The following is a 21,597-nucleotide window of genomic DNA, read 5'->3' as shown; positions in this document are numbered from 1 at the left end:
TCTTAGGGTATGTCCTAACATGCAAAAAATCCATATGTTCAAATTATAGTTCTAAAAACCCAGATTGAATTAGATAATTAAACAAACTTTATGAAATTGAGTAAAGTTGCACAACTGTCCAAATTCTAGTGTCTCTCTTGAATCTGGTGTCCTAAGTTGGTTGTGGTGGTTTTTTTTTTTTTTTTTTTTTAAAGGAGGAGTATGTGGTTGTGGGGAACCTCCCGTTCTCTTCTCCTCCCCCCCCCCCCTTCTTGTGTATGGGAACCTATGTAAGGGAACCACAGTATAGAGCTGTGGTCCCCGAACTTACTACTACCAAGGATTCACCGATAACTTGCTAGGGCCAGAAAGCTGACCAAACTATCATATACATGGAATTTTAATCCAAAATTGTTTAGTTACATTGTAGAGCACTCTAAATGTACGCTGCATTCCTTAAAAACATGGACACAAGTTGTTTTGAGGGCTGCAGGGGAAGGAGTACCAGTGGGCAGGATGGAACTTCCTTCTCTGAAACAATTCTCCTGATGAGCTGGCTGTTAAAGGTGAACAGGCCCATTATGACTTGTGAATATAAGTCCAGTAGTTGATTTGCAATGTTTTTGATTTGTTGAGATACACAGTAGAAAGTCTGTTTGCATATAAATAATTTCAGAGGTTTGTATACACGACCCAGAGCACACACAAGGTGTTTTAATCTTATTTTTAATCTCATGCATAAACACAATCATTTAGGTCTGTGTAAAATAATTCCTGAACACATCCTTCCCTCAAATAGAATAAATATGGCTAGCCTGAGGAGCTCTCTATAGTTTTATGGAAGTTACTTGATGTTTATAAACTGCGATCCACATATGCAGTCCATCACTTGATTGGCAGTTCTGCCCAGAACTATACTTGTGTTACTTAAATGTGGTGAGTAGTTAATTATCCCCAAAAGGGGAGGGGGTGGGAGGGAGTTGCAGCCTAAAACTGGGCAAGAGTAAAAGAGTGAAATAACATGACATGCATTCTAGTCTGCAGTAAAGAGTAACATCCCACATGTGCTGTATGTAACAGATAAAATCTTGCCAAAGAGTGAAATCCAACTTCTTGCTTTATTTAACTTTTGAAATGTTTCTACTTTTTTTCTTTAGCTTCTTTCTACGTCAGAGGGTGGGAGACTTCAGGCCATGGCTAACCCCTGTTCAAGTTAACCACATCCTGTTAACTGGCACCTTCTTCCAGGGAGCTGATACTCCTGTCCTTTTGTAGAGTATGTTATAATAGTATGCAGTTCATCTAAATGTGAAAAAAGTGTGGTCCTTCTGCAGCCCTCCATTTTATAATGGCAAGAAGCATTTAAAACACTTCTTTAAAAAATTTCTTATTTCTGTTCAGTTGACATGCCTCCCTCTGAAATGATCCATTTCCATGTTCCATCTCGAATGGGCTCTAAAAATTACCAAGTCCACTCTTCACTTTAAGAAAACATTGAGATGTAATATATTGGCCCAATTTTTTCCTTCACAGTTCATCCTCTGAGTGCTTGGATTCTGCTTTAAATGTTCTGGCTCGAGCACTAGAAAACAACAAAGAGAACCCTGAAATCTGGTGTCATTACCTCAAGCTATTCTCAAAAAGAGGAACCAAGGAGGAAGTGCAGGAGATGTGCGAGACAGCAGTAGAGTATGCGCCTACTTACCAAATCTGGTGGACGGTAAGAAACAAAATAACACAATGTACTTCAAGCACCTATATATAATATAGTGCAAAAATATACAAATACTATAGGTAAGCAGTGAATTGTAGTGTGCAACAGGGAGAGTGTATCTTTTTTTCTTTTTTTTTTTTTTCTTTTTTCCCTGTGCTAGCCAAGCTAATACGTTAGCTTTTAAAAAGATCTAATTTAATGATAAAAAGCAAGGAAATTCACAGTTAAGTTTAAAGTGCTGTCCTTAGCAGGGTCCAATTCCTATTGCACTTGATTTGATGATCAAATTTATCTAAAGGAAGGTGTTACATTCCCTAGATACAAAGGTCTGTTTTTTTTTTTTTTTTTTTTTTTTTTTTTAAGGTAAACCTCAATTTAACTTGAAATTTCTTTGCCTTTTGTGAATATTGATTTTCAATAACATTTGAATGGACTGTTGTTTCATTGAGGTAATATCTAAAAACACCGTAAAAAGGAGCATTGCATTTGAACCCTAACAGTTTGCTAGTAGTTGTTCATGTGAATAAAATATAAGTGATTTATATAGCTGTTAGCCTTAGTAACTGTACTGAAGTTTTCCCCCTAATAATTATTTGTTTGAAATATTTCTATCTAGTTTTTGAACCTGGAAAACTCTTTTGATGGAAAGGACTATGTATGTGGGAGAATGCTGCAGTTCCTAATGGAAAGTACAGAGGGTGAAGAAAACTCTGATCTCCTGTCCTTTCAGCTATTGGAGACCCTGCTGTACAGAGTTCACTTAAGCATGTTTACAGGAAGACATCAAAATGCTCTTGCTCTACTTCAGGTGACTATCAAGTTACACACATTTTAACCCCTATTATACTGGATGCTTAAATACTAATTATGGTGAGGTTTTTTTGTTTTTTCATTTAAGTGCCCAAACAATTGCCTTTTTCCTTGCTACTTTATGGTGTCTGGAAGTGGAGCTACTAGAATTCTAGGCGAGTTATCCCATATATTGGCAGAAAGTTGATACAATTAGAGGGATGCTTTTGTGCATGTGTTAATAAGGCAGATTTAGAAAAAAAATTAAAACTTCCAAAAAGTTATTGAGGATAATTCCCTCTTGATTGCATGAATTGTTGCTAAAAGGCTGTCTTTAAAAAAAGTGTATTGAATTTTTATCTTACAACTTGGAACATGTAATGCAAAGCAGCAACATTGATTGTTACAGCTTGTGAGGTATCTTTATTCGTTATCCTAATTTAATAGTCCAAGGCCCTTTCAAGGCAATCTATGTTGGTGATTTCATATCAACTTTTACCAAAAAATATTTTGAATACTGTGTTTAATATTTGAACCATTGTAAAATTTTGGGTACTACTTTAACTTCTTGGGGTGGGGGAATTATTTAGGGTTACCATACGTCCGGATTTTCCCGGACATGTCCGGCTTTTGGGGGCTCAAATCCCCGTCCGGGGGGAAATCCCCAAAAGCCGGGCATGTCCGGGAAAATCAGGAGGGCTCGGTGGTGCTCGGCCGGGCGGGTCCAGGGCGGGGCCGGGGGCATGGTGCCGGGCCGGGAACCAGTGGGGCAGTGCCGGGCCAGGGTCACAGTGCCGGGCTGGGCGCGGGGTCCGGGGAGCTGGTCAGCCGGGGAGCCGGGCCCGCGGGGCCGGGAGCCGGGCCCGCGGGGCCGGGGAGCCGGGGGGGGTGCGCCGGGCCGCCGGGGGCCGGCAGTGCTGGGCGGGCCGGGGGTGGTCGGCCGGCACCCCAGGGCCCGAGCCGACCCAGGCTGGAAACGCCGGGGGGCCAGCCTGGGCCGCGCCTCCTCCCCCCACACCCTCCCTTACCTGCTTCAGGCTTCCCGCGAATCAAATATTCGCGGGAAGCAGGGGAGGGGGCGGAGACTTTGGGGAGGGGGCGGGGCTGGGGGCGGGGCCGGGGGCTGTGGAGTGTCCTCCATTTGGAGGCACAAAATATGGTAACCCTAAATTATTTCTGTCCTTCGTTCCTTGTCCTTTAAATCATCCTTTGAAAACATTATACCTGCGTGTGATTTTGTTTTCTTTTCACTTTTCATAAGCAATAGAGGAGTTAGTAGTCCTTTTTCCATGGCTGCAAAAATCACAGCAATGACAAGGCTCTGCTACTTATCTGTGAAATGTAGAAAGATATCCTGAAAGACTAGTTCTGATCATTACTAGGTATGACCTGCTAGCAGGTGGAAGTGGGAAACAAAACTTTGAAGTCTGTTCCTAGCAAAAGGGAGCTATAATAGCTGCATACTTCAGTGTTTCGTGCCTACCAGCAAGGGGATTTTCTTAGGGTATGTCTACACTACAAAATTAGGTCGAATTTATAGAAGCCGGTTTTATACAGTCGATTGTGTGTGTCCCCACATAAAATGCTCTAAGTGCATGAAGCCGGCGGACCGCGTCCATAGTACCGAGGCTAGAGTCGACTTCCGGAGCGTTGCATTGTGGGTAGCTATCCCACAGTTCCCTCAGTCTCCGCTGCCCATTGGAATTCTGGGTTGAGATCCCAATGCCTGATGATGCAAAACAGTGTCGCGGGGGGGTTCTGGGTACATGCCGTCAGGCCCCTCCCCCTCCGTCAGAGCAACGGCAGACAATCGATTCGCACCTTTTTACCTGGATTACCTGTGCAGACGACATACCACGGCAAGCATGGAGCCCGCTCAGCTCAGCTCAGCTCACCGTCACCATATATCCTCTGGGTGCCGGCAGACATGGTACTGCATTGCTACACAGTAGCAGCCCCTTGCCTTTTGGCAGTAGATGGTGTAATACGACTGGTATCCGTCATCGTCGTATTCCAGTTCAATCATAGGCACCTGGGCAGACATGCTTTGTCTCCTGGAGACTCTGTCCTGCCGGCAGTCCTACTGAACCGTCTTGACGATGATGGCTAGCAGTCGTAGTACAGTATCTTCTGCCAAGCACCCAGAAGATGCCGAGGGCTATCAGTCATGCTGCACCGTCTGCTGCCAGCTTAAGATCTAAAAAATAGATGGACCAGATTTGTTCTGTATTCATTTGCTTCCCCCTCCCTCCGTGGTCACCTGTGCTCTCCACGCTGGGCAAACAGGTAATGAAATTCAAAAGTTCGTGGGGCTTTTCCTGTCTACCTGGTCAGTGCATCTGAGTTGAGAGCGCTGTCCAGAGCGGTCACAATGAAGCACTGTGGGATAGCTCCCGGAGGCCAATAACGTCGAATTCCATCCACACTACCCCAAATCCGACCAGCAACGGCCGATTTTAGCGCTAATCCCCTCGTCGGAGGTGGAGTAAAGAAACCGGTTTAAAGGGCCCTTTAAGTCGAAAGAAAGGGCTTCGTCGTGTGGACGTGTCCAGGCTTAATTCGATTTAACCCTGCTAAAGTCGACCTAAACTCATAGTGTAGACCAGGGCTTAGTCATGTGGGTTTTTTAATTTGTTTTGTAATGCTTTTTCCTAACCTACCAGTTTAGGTAAGTCTTTTATGTCTTGGGGCTAGTCTGCCCTAAACATTATTCTAAATGTGATATTGTACAGCTCTATTTGTTGTGCGTCATTGATTCCAGAGCACGCGTACTGCATTCACACACACAGATTTTTGTCTAACTGCCAGTCATCACAAACTTTATTTCTGATGTGCCAGTCATACTGGACTATTTTCAGTCTTGTCTATAGCAGTAGTAGCAGAGCCTGAAGGCACACTACTGCCCTCAGTGACATCTGTGCAAATCTGTCTTCAGATAAATAGATAAGATAGAATACGTGCAGGGAGAAGAGATGCTGAGTACGAAGTCCATTTTGTATGATCGCTTCTCTGAGTAAGACAGGTCCTTGTCATTGTCATCCTCTAAGCCCATAATATTATGCTATTCAAGGGCCATATAACGTTTGCTTTATATGTACTTTGGCTGCTTGTATGAGTAAGGAGAACTAGGTATTGGCTGCAGGTCTGTGTTTGGGATGTCTTTCTGTCATCACGAGAGCCTTTGAGAACATAGAAACTTCACGTTTCCTCATTGTTTCTCTCATTTTCAGATCTCAAAATATACTACTGTCCTATGTAGAGCATATCAATCAAAAATATAATCCTGTTTGTCTTTTATCTTTACAGAATGCTTTAAAATCAGCTAATGAAAAGATAATAGCAGAACGCCTCACCATAAGTGACCGCTGCTTGGCTTGGCTAGCTTATATACATCTAATTGAATTCAGTGTTCTCCCTGTGAAGTTTTATGATCCTGCTAATGCTAACCCTTCGAGGATAATGAACAAAGAACCCTTTTTAATACCATGGCAAACAATTCAAGATGTGAAGACCAATCCTGATATGTTGTTAGCTGTGTTTGAAGGTAAGTGGTGTGTGTTTTCTTAAAAAAAAAAAAAAAAAAAAAAAGTGAGTTTAGTACATAACTTTGCAGACTCACTGCTGCTCTCCTCATTCAAATGGGCAATGCCTCTCACCTGTGGAACTCAGGATGGGAAGGAAAAGGTTTAAACTCGATTAAAGTGCTTGCTCGTTAGTGGTACAAATTATTGACGTATGAAGGAAACACACTAGCTGTTGTCTTTTTGGGGGACACATCCTCTGGAGTTGGCAAGACTTACTCCTAGCAACCTGTAAAAACAATTCTCTTCTCTTTGGGAATCCTGATGCTCCCAGTTAAGCCTCCTATGGTGAAGTCATGGCTTCAGGCAGGGCAGTGGGAAGTGAAGCCCCAGCTTGAGTCCAACTCAAAGCCCCATGGACTAATAGATCCAGGGTTGGTGGCTTGCACCAGGGTGCATAGCTCACCCTTCGAGGTTCTGGAAAAGCTGCTGATCGCTAGGCTTGGAAGGGTTAGGTTTTTATTGGTAAATATCTGTAAACTTGATTTCACTGTATACACAGCAACACAAAAATGTTTCCATTGACAAAGAACAAAATTTATGGGGCAAAGAAAATGCTGCTTGAGAACTTATTGGAGTTGGATTTAAGGATTTTTGTGTTTTTTATTTTTAAAAATATTTTGATGATGTGATGACAGTTTTTGTTTAACGGTTATAAAGCTTTAACTTTTTGAATCTCAACATCTACTGTCATTAAATAATTCTGACCCCTCCCCATAACTTCCCACAACTGTATAAATTTAAATAAAAAATCCTTAAAAATAAACATTGATTTTTTTTTTCCAGTCAAAATTATTTTTTTTTAATAAAAGTCAAATTCTACCAAGGCTAGCTATAGCATGTCTTGGACTTGACTTGGTGCTTGAAGGTCTTCTCTGCAGTTGTGGTGCGGGGAGGGAGTCCACTAGAGAGGTGCTGCACCAAGGGATTCGAGCCTCAATGCTCTAGTGATTCTTCAGCTCAGGAGAGGGGGGGAGGCCAGCTAAAAGTCGAAATTAAGTCCCCGTTGCATAAAAACTAATTAAAGAAAAAAGTTATAAAACAAAGTGTTTGGGAGAGATTGAACCACTTGCTTGTGCTGCTGCTGAATTTCTGGTACCCTGAAGTGAAGGGAGGGACTTAATCCTGGAGCCTCCACTAAGAACATGGCAGCCCATCTGAATTCCACAGGTGAGAAAATTACCAGAAAATTATTAGGTAAGAAAGTCTTCATTCTTGAATTACATGTTGTTAACTATCTGAAAACAACTTTTCCGAAGGTTACATGTTTCCTTTCCCTAATTCATAGGTAAAAATCAACTTAAATATGTGTTGTATAGATTTGTGTAAAACTTAGCTTATTTAAATCTGTGTTTAAGCTTATATTTACAGGCTTGATTTTTAACTTTTTTTTGTCTTTTTAGATGCAGTACAAACATGTACTGATGAAAATCTTGGAGCTGATGAAAGAATAGCTATCTGCCTTCCACTTTACAGAAACATGATTGCTTTGCAGCAGCTACTGGAAAGGTAAGAACAGGTTACCAGACAGAACACTTGTATAAGGATGTTCAGTTCAGCACTTCCTTTTTTTAAACTTTTAACTGTTTTATTTAAGGTGGGAGGCTGCTATAGAACTGTGTAGCTCATTGCTGGAATTATGCCCTATCAACTGTCAGTTGCTGGAAGCGCTGGTTACTTTATACTTGCGGATGGAACAGAATGACAAAGCCTGTGCTGTGTGGCTTACAGCATTTGAGAAAAATCCTCAAAATGCACAGGTTTTTTATCATATGTGCAAATTCCTCATCTCCCAGGTAAAAAACACCCTCATTAGTTTTGTGGCTTGTGTATTCTGTAAAATGAGTATATTTGTACCTTGCAATGTGTAATTAGCAATAATACTTGGCACTCTTGTAGTACTTTCAATCTTCAAAGCACTTAACCAAATGTAACTAACATTTGCAAAATACCTGTGATGTGTCATCCTCATTTTATAGTTAGGGAAATAGGAGCCGGGAAACTGAGTAACTTGTGCAAGGCAATAGGAAGAATTGATGTGAGAATTGGGTTCAGAACTTGAGTAACTGACACCCAGTCTTGTGTCCAAACTGCATCCTTGTGCAAGAAGAGTAGAGGATGTCACAATGTAAACACATTAGTGCATTATCTCCTCGCTTCCTGCTACCCGCCCTTTGATATAATTTAATTATATTGCTCCTTGAAAGATTCAAGGGAAAGTACTCCTTTAAGAAATAGTTTAATGTATTTTTTAACTTGTGTGCTGTAGGTTGAGAGAAGTCTTACGTAATGTCTAATTTACTTTTAAAACAGAAAAGGGCAGACAGTATTCCTCCATTGTTGCAAGAATTTGTCGCAGCTTTCTTTGAGAATGTATGTCAGGAACACAGTCCCATGGATCTGTTACGGTAGGATTGGAGAAGGCGTTCTTTAGTTCGTACTGGTATAATTATGGTGTCATAATATAATAAATTGTAAAGTATCTGATTTTATTAAAATTGCAAAACTAACAGCAGGACTCTTTCCCACAAAAGTAAGGCAATCTAGAGTTGTTAAAACTCCATTTTTAACTTGCATTGTGTCTACGTTTTGCAATCCATTAGATTGTGCACTGTTCTAAGGTTTGCACTCTCCTTATTTGACCATGTCATTTCTGTTGATTTATTCTGAGCAGTGCAAGGCACTTTACAGTTAAATTGGTCTTAGTTTATTTTAACATCTGCTGGTGTTTTCATTTCCTTGCTTTTTGGGATGAGGAATAGAAATATGTTGAATATTTTGGCCAAAATTTTTAAAGTGGCGTGCCTAAAATTACACTCCAAAATCTATATTTAGGTACCTGCATAAAGCCCTAATCCAGTTATGCGCGTAACTTTAAGCACAAGACTAGCTCCATTCAAATCAAATAAACTTGAATTTCACTTTTTTTATATACTGTCAGCTTAATGGTGATAATGCAATTTTTATTTTTTCCACAAGCTGATCAAAGGTAGATAATTTTCAGTTGTAAAGGGTTGATGTACATATAATGTGAAAAAGGAAACGTATGTCTGCATCAAGAACAGATATAAAGAAGCTCATTGTTTGCAGTTTTTATATAGTCTAGTATCTTTCTTGGTGCAGAATAAAAAGAAAAAAGGATGATTTTTAAAATAGGCTTATCAAATCTAAGTAGCTAAGTAATATTTTTAGAAAGCTGATGCTAGGTACACCTTATCTATTTTGAATGTGAGATGTTAATTGCATTTCTAAAGTATATCAGTAAATATTTGTCTGGCCAGTATTATTTCTATATATAGTGAAGCAGTTCATGTTCAAGTATGTGCATATTTTTATTTTAGGTATCTCTTGAATTTTCCAATGCCGATTGAATTTACATCACCTTTGTATAAAGGACATCTTACAGATGATATTTTAAACCAGCAAGTCCCATTTTTGTGGCAAATCTACTGGTGAGAATTTTTATAGCCTCTGAGACATGAACACTGGGTCTGAGTAAACAGTGGATTTTCTAATTTGTTTGAGTACATTTTACATATTTAAGTGTGTATTACATTGGATTCTTTGAATGACTAATCCACCAGTCCTTCTAGATGCTTCCCTGGCTGCTGCAGAACAGAGATGGATTTATGGAGCTGTAAATGAGGATGTCATCAAAGACTCACGCTTGGCAGGAGTTCCAGAGGTTCTGTCCTTGCTGAGCCAGGACAGTGACTGTGGCTTATCTTTACCAAAATTGCCAGTGGCTTGCCTTTTTTTTTTTTTTCTCTTAAACTTTTCTTCATTTCTCTCTTTTATCTATCTCTACTTCTCGTTCTAGGTTTTTCCCATTTCTCTATTTTGGCTTTGCTTAGTTCTTCAGTATTCTTTTTATCCACCCTCGATGGTCCAGTCTTCCTACAGTAAGGACATGCATGTTCTAAAAGTTGGGACTTCCAGAGACGGAACTCTTCTCAACAAGGGAAAATGCCACGGTCATGGTTTTCCTCAAGAAGAAAGTGATGTGTAAAGGTGTACAGATTCCAGTCATGCACTTTTGGTCTATTTTGTTTTTTCTACTGTTCCGTCTGAAAGCAAGGATATTAAAGATTTTCCAGGAGACAATACTAGTTGTCATGATAACACCCAAACAGCCAAAGAGGACCCTTCTTTTAGTATAGGCGATGTTATTGGGATATTCTCTTGTGCTGTCATGTAAGAAGCCTACTTCATGGTCTGGTTTTATGCCATCTCCATGATTGACTGCATGGCTTTTTGAATAGAGAGGCTGAGCCAGGAATAACTCTCCAAATGAATGCTTACTTATTTGGTGGAAGGTTTCTTTGAAGCCAGCAAAGATAAAAACCCTCCTCTCAAAACGTACTTCTGCTGTTTTACCTAGCTGCATTTGTTGCATTGTTTCAGATTAGATGGTAATCTGTTTGGAGAAGGAACTTTGCATCTCTCTCAGAAACTAGTAGAGGCCTCATTGTACGATACAAATAATAAATAACATGCAAAAAAGAACAGTGTGTGAGGTTACAACTAATATGCACCAGGATTCAATATATCCTGAAGTTTATTCAGGACAATACAGCCCCTTTGGCACTAGGAATAAGTATACTGACGATTCATCAAGCACCTATGGATAACTTACTGTCTGGACAGTGAGCTTAGTCTTGCATTCCACATGTACGTTTTTAGCTTCTTGAATCATAAAAACAATCCATGCCTGCCAAGATTAGGAAACACCCATTTTAGAAACCTTGTACATCATGTAGTCACAGACTATCCATTCATATGAGTCTAGATCTTATTTCCTATCCATGATCGATGTTTCAGAGAATAATACTTTCAGCAAGGAGAATCATTGAGCTTTATCAGCCTTTTTAATAAAGTTGAGCAGTACAGCATCTTTAGCTATGCCCTGCTGAGCAGTGAAACAAATCTTCAAAAGGATGGATGGACTCAGGAAGTCAGCAGGTGTCTCTCTTTCCTTGTCAGGTGCAAAGGACAAATATTTCAAAGTTCATCTTGCCAGGTTCATTGCTGTCTTATACAATCACACAAAGTGGAAATACCAAAACCTGAAAGGCTCAAGGAGCAGCAACATTTACTTGGAAAGACTAGTTTGTGACTAGTGACTTGGGCCTTTGTTCACACCTTCTCCAAGTACTATACACATGGCCTTTGGTTATCCACTGTGCTGCCTTTGACATCATCAGTCTCCATCCTATGGCAGAGGGCTCATTTAGCTATCTAGCTATATTTCATTTCTATACTCTTTTTTTTCAGTTTCTGGATGCATTTTTTTTTCTTATAACCTACTTAGCCAAAGACTTCTCCTTTGCAAACTCCTAGCTAAACCCTTAAGTATAAATTGGTGGATGAGTGTCTGGCAGAAATGTCTGATCTGTTAATCTCTATTCTTGGAAAAGTTCCATCCATCAGTCTAATACTCCCCTTCTTCCGGGAGCAGAAAAACAATATTAAATGTTTATTGAGCCATTGTTTGTCATTATTTGTTTTTCTTGCAATTCTTGGGGGAGGGTGTCAATATATTTGCTGTTTACCATTTCCCCGTCAGTTTTGTTTCTGAACCTTTAGTGTTTAACTAGCAATCAGTCTGATATTCTCAAGTGTACATTTAATTATACCTTTTGGAATTTTATTGTTCTGGAGCTTTCCAGAGGGAAGCTCTGGTCACCTGTCTCCAGTCTGCAGCAGTCAGAGAACACAGAAAGAAAGGTACTTTTCAAGAGTAGAAATGTACAGGTAAGAGAAACTTTTAATCTTTATTTAAATGCATTATAAATACCTACTTAGTTTACAAACTATTATTCATTAACTGCTGTAAGATTAGTCATTTTATAAATTATGACTGATAAAATTGAAATTGGGCTTATTTTAGCAGCATTAATGATTTCACTTCTGCCTTTGTGAAATGTTAAACTCTGCATTGTCCTTATCTTGTATATTAAATAAAGAAGATAAGAGCAAACCCACTAAGGCATAATGTTGTTTTTAACTTTTAAAACAAACAGTTTATGTCAGTCTCTTCATGCAAGTGTTGGTGAAGCATTGGATGCTTATGAAGCAGCTCTAGGAGCAGTGATGCAACAGGAAACAGTGCAGAACATTTGGATGGAGTAAGTTTAAATGAAGGGGGGAAAGCTACCTAATTTCACAGTTGTAAAATTAAGGCCTTTGGAAGTGTCAATTTGGTTTTCTTTTGTTTGTTTGTTTGTTTTGCAGTTACCTTGTTTTTCTCAATAGCAAAGTTGTTGGATCCAACAATAAAGTTCAAGAATTCAAGCTTTTTACTGATCTAGTGAACAGATGTCTAGTTACAGTCCCCACCCGATACCCTATTCCTTTTAGCACTGCTGATTACTGGACCAATTATGAGTTTCATAATAGGGTAAGAATTTTCAGTAACCAATTGTATGTTCAATGTGTATTGCTAATGACCTGTTAGCAAATGTTCTTAAGTAATTTATTGCATTAGAGCACCCCAAGCTTATATTTTCTCTTAGCATTTCCCAGTTTCTTAAAAAATGTGAATTTACGAAGGACAGTGAATAAGCAGTGAACAAGGAAGACTGTTCTGAGCATAGAGGGCATAAAGATAAATGGAAAAAAATGTTTGGAAGAGTGGTAGGAGAAGGAAGAAATTAGAACAGAAATATTGTTGATAACAAGATTATATGCGTTCTTAAAGGTGAGGTTGAGCTGGAATTAAATGCCATGAGACACAAAAAGTGAAGAGATTCAAGGAAGAAGTTGCTCTACACCAACAAGACAGCAATATCACATCAGCAAAGAAATTTTTAAATACATTGGGGAGATAAGAGGATAAGACTAAAGAGAAAGTTATAGTAGTTAAGGCAAGATTTGATTAGAGTGGATGTGTGTGTTTGCAGAGAGGAAAAGAGAGGGTGTATTTTGTTTCTGTTTTGGTCATGAGAGGAAGGAGAGACTTCATGGTGTACAGTGGAAAAAGTCTACAAAGAGGGTGGCTGTGATAGTGGGATATGGGAAGGGTACTGGAGTTGTAACTTAATTTTTTTAAGGGGGTGGTTCAGCAAAATTAGGAGGTATAGACCATTTTGGAGGGTGTGTGGAGTGGCAACAAGACATCCAAGATGGGATGTCAGAGATTGTTGAAGATAAATGAGTGTGAAGAGGTAGTTTTGGGAATTATATACGTAGAGGTGGTAGTTAAAATTTATGGGAGTGGATAAGGTCCAAGTGTAAAAGGAGGAGCCAGCGCAAAATCTCAAGGCATAGCAACAAAAAAGGAGAGAGTAAGAGTCCCTGAAATATGCTTAAGGAATGATCAGCAAGATAGAAGAACCAGGAGCACTCAGAGAGCAATTCCACCTAAATAACTATCTGGAATGCTTCCTTCAGAACTGTTTCAGGACAGAACAAGTGATTTGATGGTGTACTGCAGGGGTGGCCAACCTGAGCCTGAGAAGGAGCCAGAATTTACCAATGTACATTGCCAAAGAGCCACAGTAATATGTCAGTAGCCCCCCATCAGCTCTCTTTTCTCTCCCCCCACCCCCCGCTCCCAGCGCCTCCCTCCCACTGTCAACCCCACTGATCAGCACCTCCCGATCAGCTGTTTTGTGGCGTGCAGGAGGCTCTGGGGAAGAGTGGGGAGGAGCGAAGGCACGGCAGGGGAGAGGGCGGGAAGGGGTGGAGTGGGGGCAGGGCTTCTGGCAGAGCCAGGGGTTGAGCAGTGAGCACCCCCCAGCACATTGGAAAGTTGGCATCTGTAGCTCCAGTCCCAGAGTCGGTGCCTATACAAGGAGCCGCATATTAACTTCTGAAGAGCCTCATGTGGCTCTGGAGCCATGGGTTACCACCCCGGTGTACTGCATTAAGGCATGCGTGTCTATGAAGTGAAAGTATAAGGAATTTTTGGCTGAATAACACTATATACTAATGTATTACTTACTATCTAGTAATTAAACAATTCCATGCCATCTCCTTCCCCGTGCAGTAAGAGATTTCATATGTTTACTTGGTTAGTGTAAATTGGTATAGTTCACTGACTTCAACAGGACTATGACTAATTACACCAGCTAAGTATATGGCCTTATTGTTTAATTGTAGAGCACCCTGTGCTGTTGCTGTGAAGGACATTGAGAAAATTGTTCAAAATTGTATTTATACAGTTATGACAGAAGATGCTAAATTTGAATGGAAATCCTGCTAGATGGGTGTGTTTGTCTTTATCTTCTTTCCCAATTAAAGTATTATATACATATGGTAAAAATTTCAAAAGTGCCAGAGTAATGTAGCTGCTTTTGAAAATTTTACCCATGAAGCTTAAGCTGAAAGAATCCTCATCTTGAGCATCAGCTATTTGAGTTTTATTAATTTTTTACAATAGTAATTGTGACTTAGCTAATCTGAGAACCAAATTTCTTGCTGGAGGAAGCTTTACTCTAATGGACTTGAAATTTTGTTCAGTTTAATTTTTAAACTTCTAGGCAAAATATAGTAATTGTATCTCTGAAATAATTACTGTTAAGATTAAGATTCATGTTCCAATCATTATATTTCTCATCAAAATTACAGGCAACTAGAATTCATATCCTTTTAAATTGGATTCACTTTTATCTTTGAATTTTACAGGTAATTTTCTTTTATTTGAGCTGTGTTCCAAAGTCTCAACATTCCAAAACCTTGGAACGGTTTTGCTCTTCTATGCCTACCAATCCTGGACTTGCACTAAGGTAGGAAAATAAACTTAAGGGTGTATATTGCTGACCAGTTCTATATATCTTAAGACTAGTTCACATGGTTGCAGTTGGGAATTCAATGTATTTTTAACACCCCCCCCCCCCCCCCAAAAAAAAAAAAAAAAACTTGGAAAAAGTTCTTTGTATAAGAGTCTAGCAAAAGCAGAGGTTCAGGTTCAGTATATCCATGTATCGGCTAGAATACAAGTAAAACTCCTCTAAAATAAATCCTTGGTATGAACATCTTTTAATATAATAGAAGAGAGAGAATAAAGACAAGTGTTGTGGTGACCAGTAAATGTAGGAGTTTGAAAAGGGGACAAGTTAATAAACTGCAAGTACTCCTTTGCTGCATCCTGCCGAAGAACACCCTGGCATTTTGGCATCTTACCAGTTGTTTCCCAATGCCTGACAGAATTCTGTTCCATCTACAGAAGGGTTAAAAGGTGACTTGCAAGAATTATTGGTAACTTTCATAGTGCTATCTGGGGTGTGTGGTCAGAAGCTCCAGACTCTTTTGATTTGGGGTGAGTAGAGAAACAGTAGGGAAGAGTTAATTTTTTTTTTTTTAAGACATACAATCACTGTCTATTCAAAATGTTCAACAGAAGACAAAGAATATGTAGATATGTTAGTGTGGTAGGGCTAGTTTGAACCTTAACTTAAAATTTGTTCAGCCTTTTATTTTTTTATTTTTTTAAATAAAGACAAATTAAGAAGTTGTCTTTAATTTCTTCTTTTTGTTTATAAGAATTTTCAGTTGATGCAACAGATGGGAATGATTCATATTTATGAAATGTTTTAAAATGCATATTTACTCAGACTGGGCATAGCTCTAAAAAAGACATTATTATTTGTCATGTACATCTATAGCTCAAATGGTCAGCTTCTTATTTTATAGACTGAGAAATCGCAGAGCTCTCCCTTTTCCTTGTTATGGATCAGTGGCCTGAAATCTTTTAATATTTTTTTTAAATGACGCACAAGATTAAATGGCTGTATTTATTTTATTTTATTTTTTTCAGCCAAGAAATAAATTCCTAACCAAAACCTGTTTATAATGGTACTGTTAGGATGCACTTACTAGAAATGTTTGCTACCTATGTAGAACTTGTATCCTCTGCTAGGAATATCTGTATTTACAGATTGGATATAGAGAGATCTGATTTCATGCTGTTAGTTCCTAGACATGTCAACATATAAAACTGTAGTGCCATTTGGAGCTCTTTAGCATACCACTCTTCTTAGAGATGTATACCCTCCTCACACATGCTGAAGACTAGAATTTTGACCTCTGACCTCATAGTGCACCAAGAGCATGCTTTATGTATCTCTGACCACACACTTTGTTGTGATTCTCTAAACGATTGCCTTCAATAACTTTTTTTCAGCTGACCTAAAAATTGGTGGTGTCACTATGCACATAAGTGCATCATACCTTAGATCAATGTGGTTGTATCTTTTAATATATTTTTTTTATTCCTTATGATCAGAGCTGTACTTATTTCCCTTGAATGTCCTTTACAGGCTGCTTCAACAACTTTGGGAAGAGAACAATGTTCAGATACTGAAACTGCAAGCCAAGATGTTTACATATAATATCCCAACATGCCTGGCCATCTGGAAAATGTAATGCAACAATCATAAACCTGTTTTCATAGATATTACTTTTGTTTATAAGGTTTGCATCACAAAGGTAAATCTGAAATGTCCTTCAAATTGGATTTATACTGGAAGGCTTTTTTTCATTATTTTTAGAATTCCAACATTTGGTTGAGACAAGCAGAGGTACTGACAGTTTTAATGTAAAATGAGTCATTTAGTTTCCATGTAGGAAAAAATATATAGGCAATTATTGTTTGGATAAATATAGAAAATGTATTTTAATTATTAAATTATTGACTTCTGTCTCCTCCTCCTCTCTACCCTCCCTTTTGTATATCACAATAGCAATAATCTCCATTATCCAGTGATGCTCAACTGATCATTTTCTTCAGTGTTTGTTCATAATGGGGAACCACTGAAATGTCTTGCTCATGTAAGGTTGCTTTAAAAAATGGCTACTTTTTTTTTTTTTTTTTTCCCTTTTCGCTATAGATTATCATCATTGGAAGTTAGTCTGTTACTTTCAGGGCGTTTGTAATCCCATCCCACAATCAGTATTCTGCCAGTAATGGCATTTAATTCCATGCATGGATAAATTATTTTTATTTATTTATTTTTCTCAGAGCCATTGCTGCCGAGTGCTTTCTAAAGGGACAGAGAGAGGTAAGTCAACATTGCAACTGATCGTTTTAACAAAGAAAATTCTATGAAACTATCAGTGTACCTGGTTGCACCCAGAGCATAGTTCATTTTATAAAATTAAGATTTTGGGGTACTTGAAATGTTCTGGACATAAACCAGAAACAGATATTTCAAATACAAGAAATATTTTTGGCAGCTCATTTTATCAACATATTATACTCTTGGGAGGATGGCCAGATCTGAGATGGGTGTGTATTGTTATGCCATCAACTGGTTCTTTGGCCTATAGACAGGGTATATCTACACTATAATTAAAATCCCACAGCTAGCCAGTGCCAGCTGACTGGGGCTTGGGCTAAGGGGCTGTTTAATTGCAATGTAGATGTTCAGGTTTGGGATGGAGCCTGGGCTCTAGGACCCTGGAAGATGGGAGGGTTCCAGAGCGAGCCCAAATGTCTACACTGCAATAAAACAGCCCTTTAGCCTGCGCCCTGCGAGCCAGAGTCAGCTGGCATGGGCCAGCTACAGGTATCTAATTGCAGTGTAGACATACCCATATAGACCTGTTTAAAGTTTCTGAGTCTGCTAACCAAAGGCCAGGAGGTCTGTGGTCCCCCTGCACTTCCCCGTTTTTTTGATTTTCAATATTCCCTGAAATTTGGAAGTAAATGCCACATCGGATCAAAAAATTATCACATTACATCCAAACATACTGAGAAATGACATCAACTTGTGCAGGCTTGCTATATGGTTGGCCAAAAATACTTTTTAATAGTCCAATCGCACTGCTCATGCACCCTCCCTAGCATTTCATTACAGCAGCTCTCAAAGAGGATGGAACTTCTGGATGGGACACAGGCAGAATTGATCCTGCTCTAGTTGCTGTTGCCCCCAACAAAACACTGTTTGATCATGGAAAGATGCACTGTGTTGGAGGACCAGGAAGCCATGAGTTCTAGACTTATGTTTCTTCTAACTGGTGCTAATTTTGTACTCAGAACTTTTTATTGTGCAAGACCTCACAGGTTACACAAACTGGGAATAGAACTCAGATCTCTAATACTGCAGACTGAGTCGCAGCCGCTTAGCAAGATTGGCACTCTTTCTGAAAGACAAATATTTCTCCTTGGGTATGCTGTCTGTAAAATGGAACTGCTTCTGCATATGTAAACCCAAGGTTTCATTCTGTTTTGTCATAATCCTGAGCTTGTCCTCTGAGGATAACAGCAGTTTCCTACTTCCAGCTATCATGTTGGTATTTCTTTCACTGAAGTTGAGTTTATGCAGCCTTGCCAAGGGTTTGGGGTTCAGAATGTATGTCATAGGGATTGTTAATTGCACATAATAGAATTTGTTTTTGCCTCTTTTAAAAAAAAAATACTGGGAAATATTTAGGAAAAGCCTATGTTAAATAGTCATTCAGGCTGTAAAGTCAAGCACTTAATTCTGGTATTGCCTAACTTTTAGGGTTGCTCAGGCAACTTTAATTCCTGCCTCCTTGCATGCATTATGATGCAGTCTTTAATGGCATGGTCACAGCCTATCTTTGTTCCACAAGACCTTGTCTCATTCAGTTTACAAGATGGACAGTTCTCAGGGCGTGAATCAAGGTTGCACAGTGAAATAAGACAGTAGGACTCCTGCCTCATTCGCACTAGAACTTCAAAAAATGTAGAAAAGGAGGCAGGGTTCTGCAGGAAGAGCAAGGATAGGCTTGGAGTTAAGACAGTTGAATGCTTTGTCCCACCTTTGCTTCTGCAACAAATTTCTGATTTGCCCAACATCTCATAAACCACTAATTATTTGTTGCTTTCTGGGTGCTCAGCTTAAGACATCTGGCTCCTGAATTTCAGAAATGCTGAGGACTTGTAACTGCAACTGAAGTCATTGAGACCTGTGACTGCTCAGTACCTCTGGCAGTAAAACAGGAGAGTCTAGACTAGAGGAATGAGCACAGGGTTGGGAATTGGGAGGTCCTGAATTCTGATTCTGGTTCTGCCACTGATTCCCTCTGACATGGCACTTAGACAGAGAATCCCTTCCCGTGAAATGGGAATAATGCTTATCCATCTGCCTCCCAGGGTTGTTCTGAGAATTGATGTCTGTACAGTGATTTGAACATAGCCTGCTCTAAAAGTGCAACATAATCTCAAGAAATGGATTAGGTGTTTCAGTTTGAGGCTCAGTCACTCAGACACCCCAAATTGGTGGGGACTTTCATAAACTTTGCCTTAATCTCCCTGTTCCTCCATTTCCTATCTATAAAATGGGAATAATAATGTTCTTTGTCACAGGGGAGTTGTGAAAGTAAATGCATTAATGTTTGAGACCAAGATAATATAATGATGAATGTCATACACAAAAGCCCATGAGGCAGTTAATTCTGTATGCAGTGCTGGATTTGGAGGGTATGTAGTAAGCAAGACATGGGGCCACACTTTGAATGATGAGGAGAAAAAGATATTGAACATCTGCTTCATTCCCTGAGCATTATGTCTCCTGTGAAATGACAGAGGCAGGGGTTTTATGGAAAAAATAGCATTTAATCATGTAATTAATCATACTAATGTGCACTCAAGGATCAGAATTAAAGCACAGGCAGGCTTAAATCTGGCATTTCCTAACTTCTGACTGCTTGAGTTTGCAACCTACATTTTCTTATAAGATTGTTTTTTGTACACAGAAATCTTATTGAGACAGTTCTATGTGCTTTAAATGTTTGTATTATTTTCTGAATACACTGAGTAGCATTATCTTGGTATTTATTTTTTATTTTACAGGTCCATCATTTATATCAGAGAGCCTTTCAGAAGTTACCTCTATGTGCAACACTGTGGAAAGATGTAATGTTTTCTCCTTATGTTTCACTTTGCGGTTTCATATAAATTTTCTGCATATCCCATATCCATAGATGTGGTGATGCTCAAGCTCTGGTTAAATCTTATATCTGCTTCCCCATCTCTTACAGCAACTCTTGTTTGAAGCATCAGGAGGAGGTAAAACTGATAACCTGAGAAAACTAGTTTCCAAGTGCCAAGAGGTTGGAGTCAGCCTAGATGAGCTTTTAAATTTAAACACTTACAGAACAGAAAGCAAGAATCACTGAACGCTGGGTGCAGTCAGTCCTAAGTCCTATTAAATGCCAAAATCATTTGAATGATTCTTCAGGCTGATCCATGCCTAAGCTCTGTGTCAGGCAGATGAGCATTGCTGAGCATATCAAGTCTCCAATCTGCTTTCCTTGAACCTGGAAACAATTAACATGACCCTCCTCTCTCTGGATAATTGAACTCCCTGTTTGGCCTGCTTCTGGGCCCTGCCAGAATCTCATAACATCATGTACGTAAGTATAGTTAATCAAAATGACAGACATTATTTTTTTTATGTTTTCCTTTTATTTTCCTTTTTCTTTATCTTGTGCTGTTCCTGATTCACTTGACACTCTCGCTGATGCCTGAGAGATCTGTGTTTGGGGTTAAGTACTGGACTGTGTTTACAGTAAAAAGCAAGCAGTCCACTTGGTTTTTTCCTTTTTTAAACCTTTTTGAGATTTTTTTTCATTACAGGATTTAAAACAAAAGCAGCCGCTCTTAAGGAAAGCGTAACTGCCAGGGCCACAAGTATGCTTCTAGCACTTGAAGGCTCTAAGAGGGTTGTTTACTGCCCTTTCTGCATTCTGGACTCATGGCAGAGACTATTAAACTTGAAGATTAAAGAAACTATTGCAAATGCCAGTGCATCAGAAATAAGAGTGGTCAATTATTATGTGCAATTTTTTTGTAAAGAAATTTTAATTTATAATAAAGTTTAACAGTTTAAAGAACAGTTAATATTGAACTGTTTTGTATTAAGATACTACTCTGTAGTATTAGTTGTTTATACAAAGATATTTTGAATATAAGTTAACTTTTAAGAAAGCTGTTGTCTTTATTATTTGTTCTCTATTAATCACATGAAAATGGGATTGAGATAGTCACAGTTCTTGTGACTGGGAAGTATTTTTCATATCCACAAAAGGTCTTTCCTCCTTCTGCCACAGGTACAAACACGTAGTCATGTTTTGACAGTCACCACTAACAGCACTTACTCCAGCTCTGGAAAGTACAAGATACTGCATCATAGAAACTGGCATTTTTAAATTCCATAATTCTACCCTTTAATTATATGGGACATGGAGAAAGGGCCTCCTGACATACACTACAACATGGGATATCTCTGCCAATCCAGTGAACTGACAAGCATTTGCTGGAAGTGGTTGGTCACGTGGTGCTAGCTCCCTCCCTTGCATCCATGTGCCAAATCAAATTACACAGCTATATACTATTATAGGTGTGTCCAAACTGTGGCTCGTGAGCTGCATGTGGCTCTTTCACAGTTAAAGTGCGGCTTGTAGAGCCCTGCACACACCTCCCCATTCTCCCCCTACCAGACTGGGCGGGGGGTGGGGGTGGTGCCTCGGGGGTTCTGCCCTGTGACAGGGGTGGTGGGACTAGGGGCTTCTGCCCTGCGGGGGGAGGAGGGGTGAGTCTAATGGCTTTAGCCTTGCAGGGGT

At 39.4% G+C, this 21,597-nt stretch overlaps 1 protein-coding gene across 4 annotated transcripts in view; it reads left to right on the top strand.

Moving 5' to 3' along the window:
• Positions 1–20,962, top strand: part of ZFC3H1 (zinc finger C3H1-type containing) — a 61,341-nt gene extending 40,379 nt beyond the window's left edge. For all 4 annotated transcript variants that reach the window (XM_065558972.1, XM_005280069.5, XM_024109098.3 and 1 more), the window contains exons 23-36: positions 1,513–1,699; positions 2,310–2,501; positions 5,789–6,026; positions 7,467–7,572; positions 7,661–7,859; positions 8,377–8,471; positions 9,405–9,515; positions 12,087–12,191; positions 12,298–12,463; positions 14,692–14,792; positions 16,326–16,427; positions 17,027–17,066; positions 19,826–19,888; positions 20,014–20,962. In XM_065558972.1, coding sequence (XP_065415044.1) covers positions 1,513–1,699; positions 2,310–2,501; positions 5,789–6,026; positions 7,467–7,572; positions 7,661–7,859; positions 8,377–8,471; positions 9,405–9,515; positions 12,087–12,191; positions 12,298–12,463; positions 14,692–14,792; positions 16,326–16,427; positions 17,027–17,066; positions 19,826–19,888; positions 20,014–20,151 — 1,843 coding nt within the window. In that variant the 3' untranslated portion in view covers positions 20,152–20,962. The remainder of the gene's footprint in view (positions 1–1,512; positions 1,700–2,309; positions 2,502–5,788; positions 6,027–7,466; positions 7,573–7,660; positions 7,860–8,376; positions 8,472–9,404; positions 9,516–12,086; positions 12,192–12,297; positions 12,464–14,691; positions 14,793–16,325; positions 16,428–17,026; positions 17,067–19,825; positions 19,889–20,013) is intronic.
• The last annotated feature ends 635 nt before the right edge of the window (positions 20,963–21,597 follow it).

The sequence above is a fragment of the Chrysemys picta genome, chromosome 1 (genome assembly GCF_011386835.1).
Source record: "Chrysemys picta bellii isolate R12L10 chromosome 1, ASM1138683v2, whole genome shotgun sequence".
In the NCBI taxonomy this organism is placed as follows: Eukaryota; Metazoa; Chordata; order Testudines; family Emydidae; genus Chrysemys; species Chrysemys picta.
Note: the sequence above shows the minus strand (reverse complement) of the source record. Positions and strands in the feature narration are given on the sequence as shown.